The sequence below is a fragment of the Salvia splendens genome, chromosome 17 (assembly GCF_004379255.2).
Source record: "Salvia splendens isolate huo1 chromosome 17, SspV2, whole genome shotgun sequence".
Lineage (NCBI taxonomy): Eukaryota > Viridiplantae > Streptophyta > Magnoliopsida > Lamiales > Lamiaceae > Salvia > Salvia splendens.
Genome location: NC_056048.1, coordinates 13,186,083 through 13,197,124, shown reverse-complemented (window position 1 = coordinate 13,197,124; position 11,042 = coordinate 13,186,083). Strand labels below are relative to the sequence as shown.

At 38.0% G+C, this 11,042-nt stretch overlaps 1 protein-coding gene across 5 annotated transcripts; it reads left to right on the top strand.

The window, feature by feature from the left end:
- Positions 1–7,761: 7,761 nt before the first annotated feature.
- LOC121775380 (CBS domain-containing protein CBSX1, chloroplastic-like) lies at positions 7,762–11,042 on the top strand. Of its 5 annotated transcripts, none has more exons than XR_006045126.1 (8): positions 7,762–8,024; positions 8,101–8,188; positions 8,258–8,322; positions 9,178–9,250; positions 9,703–10,050; positions 10,166–10,415; positions 10,490–10,605; positions 10,706–10,729. XR_006045126.1 is itself a non-coding variant. In XM_042172460.1 (8 exons), the coding sequence occupies exons 1-8, from the start codon at positions 7,863–7,865 to the stop codon at positions 10,926–10,928; spliced, it is 708 nt and encodes a 235-aa protein (XP_042028394.1). In that variant the 5' UTR covers positions 7,764–7,862; the 3' UTR covers positions 10,929–11,042. The 5 variants fall into 5 exon arrangements, 2 of the variants coding, with proteins under 2 accessions (XP_042028394.1, XP_042028395.1); XM_042172460.1 differs by lacking the exon at positions 10,166–10,415 and adding an exon at positions 10,845–11,042 and having other exon boundaries at positions 7,764–8,024; positions 9,703–9,764; positions 10,706–10,763; XM_042172461.1 differs by lacking the exon at positions 10,166–10,415 and adding an exon at positions 10,845–11,042 and having other exon boundaries at positions 7,765–8,024; positions 9,178–9,226; positions 9,703–9,764; positions 10,706–10,763.

Sequence of the window (11,042 nt, the reverse complement as noted above, 5' to 3'; positions counted from 1 at the left end):
CACTGAAACAAGCCATGATTTCTCCACCTGTGCTTGCCTTGCATGACTTCTCTTTATCCTTTGTTGTAGAAACTGGTGCTTGTAGCTATGGTATTGGTGTTGTGCTTATGCAGAATAACTACCCCATTGCTTTTATTAGCAATGCTCTCTCCCCTAAAAATAGAGGTTTATCTATCTATGATAAAAGAACTCCTTGCTATTGTCTTTGTAGTTACATATTGGAGCCATTATCTGAGTACTACACCTTTTGAGGTACGCACTGACCACAAAACTCTAGGCCATTTGATGAAACAGAAGCTCACTACACCCAGACAACTTAATTGGCTTTCAAAGTGGATGGCTTTTGATTTCGAGATCACCTATAAGAAGGGTGTGGAGCATGTTGTTGCTGATGCACTTTCTAGGGTGCATTCATCTAAGGTTTTTTGTATAGCTATCACTACGGTTTCGACTGATCTCTACCCTTAATTCAAGCTACATGGGAATTTGATCCCTCATTAAAAATGGTGATCACTGAGCTTCAGCAGAATCCTACTTCAGCCTCCAAATTCTCTTGGCTGGGGGGTCAGTTGCGGAGGAAGGGTAGATTGGTGGTTGGAAATGATGCTTCCGTGCGCTTAAGAATCATTCAATTGTTCCATAACTCCAGTTCTGGTGGCCACTCTGGTGTTCTAGCTACTTACAAGAGATTATCTTCTCTTTTTTACTGGGCAAACATGGAAAAACAAATCAGGAATTTCATCCGAAAGTGTGATACTTGTCAACGTTTTAAGTATGATAACAATGCTTCTCCCGGCTTGTTACAGCCATTACCTATTCCTGAAGCTGCCTGGTCCCAAGTTAGTCTTGATTTTATTGAAGGGCTTCCTTTATCACAAGGGAAATCAACCATTTTGGTTGTGGTGGATAGATTAACAAAATATGCTCACTTCATGTGTCTCACTCACCCCTATTCGGCTCTATCTGTAGCTCAGGCATTCCTTGATCATGTTTTCAAGCTTCATGGACTCCCCACTATACTTATCAGTGATAGGGATAAGGTTTTCCTTAGCCAATTTTGGTCTGACTTCTTTAAGCTCCAAGGTGTGGAGCTGCATATGTCCACAGCTTACCATCCTCAATCGGATGGCCAAACTGAAGTGGTAAACCGATGCTTGGAGACCTATCTTCGTTGTATGTGTGGAGATCATCCTGCCAATTGGAGTAAATGACTCAGCCTCGCAGAATTCTGGTACAACACTTCTTTTCACACCGCTATAGGGACAACTCCATTCGAGGCTCTCTATGGTTATCCTCCTCCCCTTCACATTCCTTATTTTCGGGGGGACTCAGTCATGCATGATGTTAATGAGAGCCTCTTGGCTCGAGAGGCTATGATGGATGTTCTTAAGTTTCATCTTGGTCGTGCTCAACGCCGCATGAAGCAACAACATGACAAGCACAGCTCTGACCGCCGTTTTGCTATTGGTGATTGGGTTTACTTAAAGTTGCAACCTTATCTCCAGAACACACTTCGTGATAGGCAATTTCACAAGCTCAGTCCCCGGTTCTTTGGTCCCTTCAAGGTGGTTGATAAGTATGGAGAAGTGGCATATAAACTTGCTCTTCCGGCTGATGCTAAGATTCATCCGGTTTTCCATGTGTCTCAATTGAAGAAGAAGCTAGGGCCTCTCTCCTAGCTCCACGGCACCTCCCTACTATAGGCAACTCCACTTTCATGGAGCCCGTTCAAATTTTGGATCGGCGTTTGGTCAAGAGAAGAAATCATCCGGCTACCAAGGTGTTGATTCATTGGGCAAATTCTTTCCCCGAGGATGCTACGTGGGAATTCTTGCATGATATTAAGGAGAGATTTCCTCATTTTCAACCTTGAGGGCAAGGTTACTTGAGGGGGGCGTTTGGTGCATGAAATGAACTAGTTAAATAAATGATGAGGTGTTTACAAGAAATAAACGTGTGCATGCATGCACACGAGAGTTGTATGTTGCGAAGCTTATATCAACGCATAGCGTGAGTTAGTTAGATTGATTGGAGTTTGTTAATTGTTTGTTAGTTGTAATGCAGCTATATTCGTGTAGGTGCGATTCCGGTTACCGTTCATAGCTCCGGTTACCCCAATTCTGCACCACCTTCTCAGTCGGCGTTAGATTTCGTAGATTGGAGGAGAAATCAGTCGGCGTCGGATTTTGCATATTGGAGGAGAAAGAGAGATTGCGGTAAAATTAGGGCTAGGTTGAAAATAAAAGTAAAAAGTGAAATTAGTCCATTTAATTTAATTTAATATTACTGATGGCACGTACCCCTCGGTAAATAGCTGTTTAAATTTTCCAACGGCAACACTCCTCGTTTATTTATATATAAAATAATATTATTAAAAATAATTGTTTTACCCACTAACTCTTTATACTCACATTCTATTATAAAACTAATATTCCCTTCATCCCATTAAAGATGACTTACTTTCCTTTTTGGTTTGTCCCAATCAAGATGACTCATTACTAAAAATGGAAACATCTTTATTTATACTTTATTCCCCCTCTCTTACTTTACTCTCTTCATTTAACACACAAAATAAAGTTGCATAAAAACTCGTGCCGCCCAAGGAAGGGGTCATTTTCCTTGGGACGGAAAGAGTATATAAATGTGGGCCTATATTCCACTCACTTTTTCTTCATATTTTTTTAAAACATGGGGACCGCATTTTGTGGATAGAGTGAGAGGGAGTAACAATACATAAAATTAGCATACCAAAAAAACAAATACTCAGATTTCATATTTGGTGGGATAGAATGTAATTTCAAGCAGTATGTCTAGGTGTGCACACGGTTCAAAAACTGTCGGTTCCAATTCGGAACCGGCGGTTCACGGTTCACTATTTCCATGAATCGGAACCGGCCCGCCAAGGGTCCCGGCGGTTCCGGTTCAAAAAACCGCCGGTTCACGAGGCGGTTCAAAACTGTCGGTTTTTTACCGAACCACCGATTCTGGGCCAGTTCGAATTTTTTTTCTTCTCATTTTAGTGTTTATTTGTCACGACCGAACTTCCTAAGGATAGGAAGCACGGGAAAAATCGTGACTAGTGGGGGAACTAAGAAGCGGGGAAGAAGGGGGAATAATCAATTCCAGGCAATACAGCTTAACAATTCAAGAGGGAATTCCATTTAAGTCGTTCAACGTTTCAAAACCCAAGTCTCATAATGAAAGATAACAGAGTGCGACCATAAAGGAAGTAACAGAGTTCAACAGTTCAAAGAAAATAACAGAAATTCTGAAAACATTGAGTAGCGGAAGCAAATTTTGAGAGTGTAGCTACTACTACGTATGAAGACATAATAGTAACCGGAACAGTGATTTGATACATTCTTGGATCATCGCTCAACATCCTCCGCCTCCCGACCTCGCTCAACCTGCACATAGGGAAAACATATGCAGGGGCTGAGTACTTAGTGCACCCAGTGAACTCATGCCCAAAAAACATTCACCGTTAAGATATGTCAAGCCATCGTCGTGTGAATCCCGGGTTTTACTTTAAAAAGGCCGAGAGACACTAAAGTTCATTTCCTTAAAAAGTGTCCGCGCGGACTAACATCATCCTCCATCATATACCATATCTGAACCATCATGTGAAACGAGGCTGTGGCCACAATCTCGATCACTGGACCGGCCGACCTAGGGGACGGCTCACGATCCCCATCAGTGCACTAGTCTAAGTAGGGCGTAGACCCTAGTTAGACCCGAATTCGTTAACCATCAAAGTCTAGTAGAGTTTTATTCTAGTAGACAATCAGATAGGCAGTTTCAAAACATAAACACGGCATGACATACTTATAGAAACATCCTTATAACATCGTAAGCATATTGATTCAAAAAAAACGTTAAAGAATAAAGCCCACCTCAAAAGCTTAGGATTTCCGTAAAATTCCTCGTTCCGACTTTTAGCGTGCGTGCGAACCACCTTTTCGGAAAACACATAAAATTCATATCAAACCTCTGTAACGACGATAATTAGAATGCATGCACTCTAATTAAAATCTTTTAATTCTCTTTCTCGGTTTTCGTGCATTTTCGGTTATTCGGTGGCCGCCCAAGGCGTCACGTGCGATGCCGGTCGGCCGCTTACGCTCGTTCTTTCCTCCGTTGGCTCCTCGTATTTTCCATAACGTCGAAAATAATTTCTATAAATTATTTACGCGCATACTTTAATTTCCGTAATTATTTACCGTTGAAAAAGTATTAATTCATACTTAGGTAAATTATTCGTTCCTTAAAAAAACAAAACTCCCGGGAATTAATTAAATAATTTCCCCCGATTAAAATTTTAATTATCGGCCCAAGCGAATTAATTCCTTAGCCATTTTAATCGTCCAAGAATTAATTAGGAAGTCTATCAATTTAATTAGACTTCCATTTTTTTTTAAAGCCCAACAACAATTAAACTATTCCAAGGCCCAAATAAAAACACATGGCCCAAACCACTTATCTCCCTCTCTAACATCTCTCTCTCTCTCTCCTCCATTCTTTCTCTCTCCCCGTCTCCTCCCTCTCGGCCGGCTGCACTCACCGCAGGGCCGCCGCCGCACATCGTCGGGAGAGCTGCTGCCCGTCGGAAGACACTGATGCCGCCGGGAGCTGCTGCAGTTGCCGAGGGCGCTGCTGTCGTCGCTGCCATTTGGTCGTCGCCGTCGCAGACTGCAGGGGAGGAGCCGCTGCTGTCTCGCCGGGGAGCTGCTGCCACGGGAAGGGTCGCACGACGCTGTTGCCGCGGGGGAAATCTCCTGTCGCCGGAAGCCGTCACCCGCCCCGGATCGTCGAGCACGGCTGTCCGCCGCTGCCCGTCGCCGGCGGCGGTTTTTCCTCCACCGAAACCATTCCGAACCCGCCCGGAAACACTCCGCAAAGGCTCGCAACACGTGATATTAACATAAAGCTAAGTTCTTTCTAAGTTTCGGTTACGCGCGGCGATCGTTTGGAAGATTCTAAGTTGGTTTCTATTTAGTTTGGTTACGGAAGAAGATCAAGGCTATATGCATCATGCAAGACTATATTAAACTCATGCTTTGAGGATGGAAGGAATGGTATACCTCAAGAGCTTAAACTTGATGTGGTTGAAACAAAAAGAAATGGAACCAACTCCTTCTCCCCTCTTCTTCCCGTCGACTTCTCTCGCCGCTTCTCCTTCTTCTCTTTTCTCTCTTCTTCTTTTTTTTTTGCCAAATGAAAGTGATGAGTGGGTTAGAGGAGGGTGTAGGTATTGAGGAGGGAAGTGGAGGGGTGGAGATAACCGATCGGTCATCATGGGGGGGGGGGGAGAGGATAACCGTCGACGTGGGGGAAAGAAGGAGGAAGGAAAAAAATTAGCTTGGGCTTAGTTAATTTAAATTCATACTTGGGCTTCCATGATTAAATTTCTATTGGGCTAAAATCAACAATTAAATTACAAGCCCAAGAGTTATTAAAATTCAAGTTACTTTATATTTAATTGGACTTCAAATTTATTTTGGAAAGTCCAAAATAAATTCATACATTTATATATTTTTTTTTCGTATTTTCCTTCATCAATTAAAATTCACGGTCCTTTATTAAATTTTGTTATCTCGTTCTTCATAACCAAAAATTTAAAGTACGAGAAATCGTACATAAATTATATTTGGTGTTGTTCCAAATATAATATTCATTCAACCGTTCCTTGCTTTACGCGCGTCATTATCCATAAAACATATATTTCTTTCCGCTTAATTCATTCGTCTTGCTAAAGAATAGCAATTTCATCATCGACCTTTTAACGAGACCTTAAACGTGTCTCCCAACGTTCATTTTTAAAAAGAAAACACATTCCTTTTTTTTCCATCAAACCCATAAACCATAATTTTTCCCAAAACACATCTATCGAGAAGCATAGCGTTTTCGAAATAATTTTATCAATTATTCCGTTACATAAAAGTAAATTTCAAACTTAAGGTACGGGTGTTACATTATTTCAACGAGACTACAAGTCACAAGTCCCAACTTATAAGTTACAATTTACACTTAATGTTGAACTTGAGCCTTTTGGTTGAAAGAGAGTGTATTGGATGATTCTCCTTTATAGCTACATGTTCTTGAATGTGTTGCTATTTCTTTCAATGTGGGATAAAACTCCTTATTTGTAACTACATGATACATCTCCATCATCTTTGTTTATATGAGTTTATATATTAACTATCTTCTATTATCACAACTTAACAACAAATACAATTACATAAAGTATTACTTTTTAATTCTTTATCATTATCAATTTGTTTTTGTATAAGTTTATGTGTATGTTAACTAATAAATACCATTATACACATTAAGAGAATAATTATTATACAAATTGTATTAATATAGTGAAAATTATAATATGAATAATTATTTATCTATATACAAATCATATTACTCAATAGTTGTTTATTCTTATCTATCAAGAATATATTCACAAATAATAATTTTATTTATATAAATTATACTACATCTATTAGAATAGTAACTATTATACACAATCATACTATTAGTCTACTACTAATATATAAATATATAAACTATATTATACCACTAAACAAATCGTTCTTTAGTTATCTATTTTTATCATTATTATACTAATTATATTAATTATTGTTTTTTTTCACATTTTAATCAATATATTGAGAAAAATTAGCAACATACTTGCATTTAAATCCAATTATTTGAACACGTTCACATTCTATAAATATACAAATTATTAGCAACATGCAACATTCAAATTTAGTTAAACTATTCTAGTTGATGCTATTATTATCTATAAATTTGTCTTAGAAAAAGAATCATAACAAAAATAAAGATAAAGTTAGTGAATAATAAAATGTAGTAAAAAATAAAGAAAAGTAGAAAACAAAAGAAAGTTTTGTATCCCACATTGGAAAAGGATGAATGAATGATCTAAACATGTAGTTATAAAACAAAATACTTCAACATATTTTGTCCCACATTGAAAGTGAAACAAAAAATATTAAAGGATGTCTCTGTAAAAGAGAAACAATCAAGAATGGTTTATTAGAATTCTTAAAAGTGAACACATTTAAATCCAATTATTATTATTATTTGAACACACCCACATTCTATAAATATACAAATTATGAGCAACACGCAATATTCAAATTTAGTTGAACTATTCTATTTGATTCTATTATTATCTGTAAATTTGTCTTAGAAAATGAATCATAACAAAAATAAAGATAAAGTTAGTGAATAATAAAATGTAGTAAAAAATAAAGAAAAGTAGAAAAAAAAGGAAAGTTTTGTATCCCACATTGGAAAAAAATGAATGAATGATCTAAACATGTAGTTATACAAGAAAATATTTCAACATATTTTGTCCCACATTGAAAGTGAAACACAAAATATTCAAGGATGCCTCTGTAAAAGAGAAACAACCAAGAATGGTTCTTCGAATCATAGGCCCTATAAATAAATATGGGCTATTATGAAATTATTGTATTTATTTATTTGTGAAAATTAATTTTTATATATAAAAGTTGACTTTTATAAATAATAATTTTTTTTAATGTTATGAACCGGCGAACTGCCGGTTCCGGTTCGCGATATTTCTGAACCTGAACCAGCCCGCTTGAACCTCCGAAGCGCCGGCGCCGGTTCCGGTTTACGGATTGTGCATGCCTAAGTATATCTAGTTAGATTCCAAACATCGCCGCCCAATCTATGATTTGCCATACAAAAATCCAAAACTATCACTTTGTCAAGTTAAATATTTCTCCATAGAAAACAACAAAAAAAATGTATCTGCACATTGTATCAACAAATTTGGGTTTGCTCCTCGAAGTGTCCGTCATTTCTCTGGCGCAACCAAAATGAGCTCCATATCACGGTTGAAAGTCTTCCCTCTCTTTCTCCTCCCTCCGACCTCCTCCGTGCCACCGTTCCCCTCCCGCTTCTTATTGCGGCCCTCCCCCAAACCACACATTCCTCCCGTTTTTGCCGTCGCGTCGACCTTCAATTCTAATTCTGTTCCTGTAATTAATGCATCCTTATTATGCACTTACCTTATTCCACGCTCTACACTAATTCTGTTTCCTGTTGCTTGCCCAGCCACGAAATGGAGTTTATAGAGTCGGTGATTTTATGACGAGGAAAGAGGATCTTCATGTGGTCAAGTCCACCACAACTGTTGAACAAGGTATGTACTATATTCAATCTCCATTGAGATTTGATTTGAGATGGATTCAATTTTGATGCTTGTGAACAGCATTACAAATGCTCGTCGAGAACAGGATAACCGGTTTTCCTGTGATTGATGATGACTGGAAATTGGTGCGTTTTTGCTTCTCTCACCTTTTCTAATTTCATTTTGCATCTCGTAGAATTCAATAGCGAATCAATGGCTTAGTTATGTGAAGCCGAATTTGATCATAGGGTCAAATCAATTAGAAAAGTCAGTCTTGCTAAAAAAAGATTAATGAAGATGAAGAAAGATGTGAGAACATGAAGAGATTTGAAGAATGATTGTGATAAAAACGGATTTAGACACTAAACGCTCACATTTTAGAAAGAGGGAACACAGTCAGGAATTGGAAACAAAAGGAAATAGAAGGAATAAAAAAGGAAACAGCAAAAGAAGAGAAAAAAAGAAAAAGAAAAGGATTCACAACGCATGCGCACAACAGTCGTTTCAGTCTGTGTTGGGCGAGTGGCATGTAATGCAGGCGTAGCACGGGAGGTCATCCAGGACCCCCGCCTCAGTGCTTCACCAAGAAGCATAAATTCATCCTCACCACCGAATGCCTCCCAGAAATTTCCCCTCACTTTCCCCAATTTTTGGCACCATAGTGGGTGGCCTTAGGGGATTGGATGAAGTGGTGAAATTTGAATTACAAGGTGCAGGTTTAGAGCCAAATACACAGTGCAAATTTTTTTTTCTAATTAGCACAATTGTAATTTGAACTTTGAAGTGACTGGACTGTAGCTGCAGCATGATCTCATATGTCATCAAGCAGTAAAAGTTTGTCATAATGTGATGTGCTATTTGAGTATTTGTTAGCATAAGGTGATTGTGTAGTTTCATTTCTATCCACTCCATGCTTCTGTCTCGTTGGGATTTATTTAGATGCCGTTTATGCTGAAATGGAATTCTGAAGACTATGCATGTTTTATTGATCTGTACTGCAGGTTGGTCTTGTCTCAGACTATGATTTATTGGCACTGGATTCAGTCTCAGGTTTATCTCCTCGTTTCCTAAATCGTAATGATACACATGCCCAATTTACATTTTTTATTCCCTAAAAATTAAGTTGAATCTTTCGAATTTATTATTGCAAATTTTTTTATTCTTTGGGCAATATGTTGCAAAGATGGATATAAGAAGTCAAATGATTTATAATGTGTGTTTTTTGTTTCTGCTGCTATGTATTTTTATCACCATGAAAATGCATGACAAGTGGTATACAACTAAGAAGTAAAATTGATAATTAATAGTAAAAGTGAAGCTCTAGTATCATGGAGAACCCTGGACTGAATCAAGCATTACACTGAAAAAGAATTCTTCGAATAAAATATATGCTCTCTATTTGTTTGTGTCCATATAGATGGATATGTACCTGTGTCTCCAAACATTTCTTCTTCTATTGCTTATAGACTGAGAAAATCAGTAACTTAGTTATTAATATTAGAAAAATGTTCTATTATCACCATCAGGTACTGAAAGGAGTCAAAGGACCGATGTAGGCATGTTTCCTGAAGTTGACAGCACTTGGAAAGTAAGACTTTTTTTCATGTCTTGTTATTGTTGTACAGTCAAACTTCTTTCCTTCCATGATGTTTTTTCATATGAGTTGTTCGACTATAAGAATGAAGGTGTTGCAAGGGACACAAGTAACTGAATCCTGTTACAGGAAGTTAGAAGTGAGCACTTGATTTTTACACAGTCAAATGTTATGGCATTCCTTCCCCATGTTGATTCGTGGGGCTCGAAGGCATTGAGTGCTGAAAAGATTTATTTAAATATTCTTGGCATCTTTCACACCAACCTCTCCTGCCAGTAGGGTATGAAGTTTACAACCTCTGAGATCTAGTGTATTCATACAACTATGACATGAACATAATTAATCGTAATATTCCGAGTTTGGAGAAAATATGCTGAAGATAGTTTCAACACCAGAAATGCAGGAAATAGAATTGAAAGTTTTCAACAAAATGAAATCAAACAGCTTGGTAGTCTGTTTATGCATTAGCAGCTCGAAACCAGATGCAGCAAGAGTCGTAATTGAGGTCTGAACGATCTCATATGTTATTTACAATTACATGAGTTTCTATTGGACTGGCTTTGTTGCATCTCTGTGCTCCTGTTCTTGGACTGGATTTGTTTCTGCAATTAAAGGAGTTTCTATGTATTTCATTTAGTGCTGATGGTAAACCCTTACTTTTTCATTTGGACCGATTTTCGTATATTGGTACAGTCTCTTATTCTGGACAACTTGTGCAGACATTCAAGGAAGTACAAAACTTGCTTACGAAGACCAACGGACAAGTTGTGGGTGATCTGATGACTCCAGCACCAGTTGTGGTTGGCTTTTCCACCAGTCTGGAGGATGCTGCAAGGTACTAGTTCTTCATTCTGGCATGCATATTCGACGTTTCTAGTTTTATTTTGCGAATGGCAACTCAAATTTGTAAGACACGTTTTGTTGTTAATGTTCAGAGTGCTACTGAAGACGAAATACCGTCGCCTCCCTGTTGTGGATAATGACGGCAGACTGGTAAGAACATGAAATTCCTTTTCTTAGTTTTCTTGTGGGATTGATGTACACATGTTTGAATTAAATAGTTTAATTTTGCAGCTTGGGATTATCACTAGAGGAAATGTTGTCAGGGCAGCTTTGCAACTCAAACGAGCCACTGAAAAAGCAACCACAACGGCATAAATCTAGAGAGGTGTGTTACCACTAAACAATTTGAACTAAGCAAAATTAGGCGTTCACCTAATTTTCACTGTATATTATCTCGAAATTAATGAAACTTTTTAATCGATGACATTA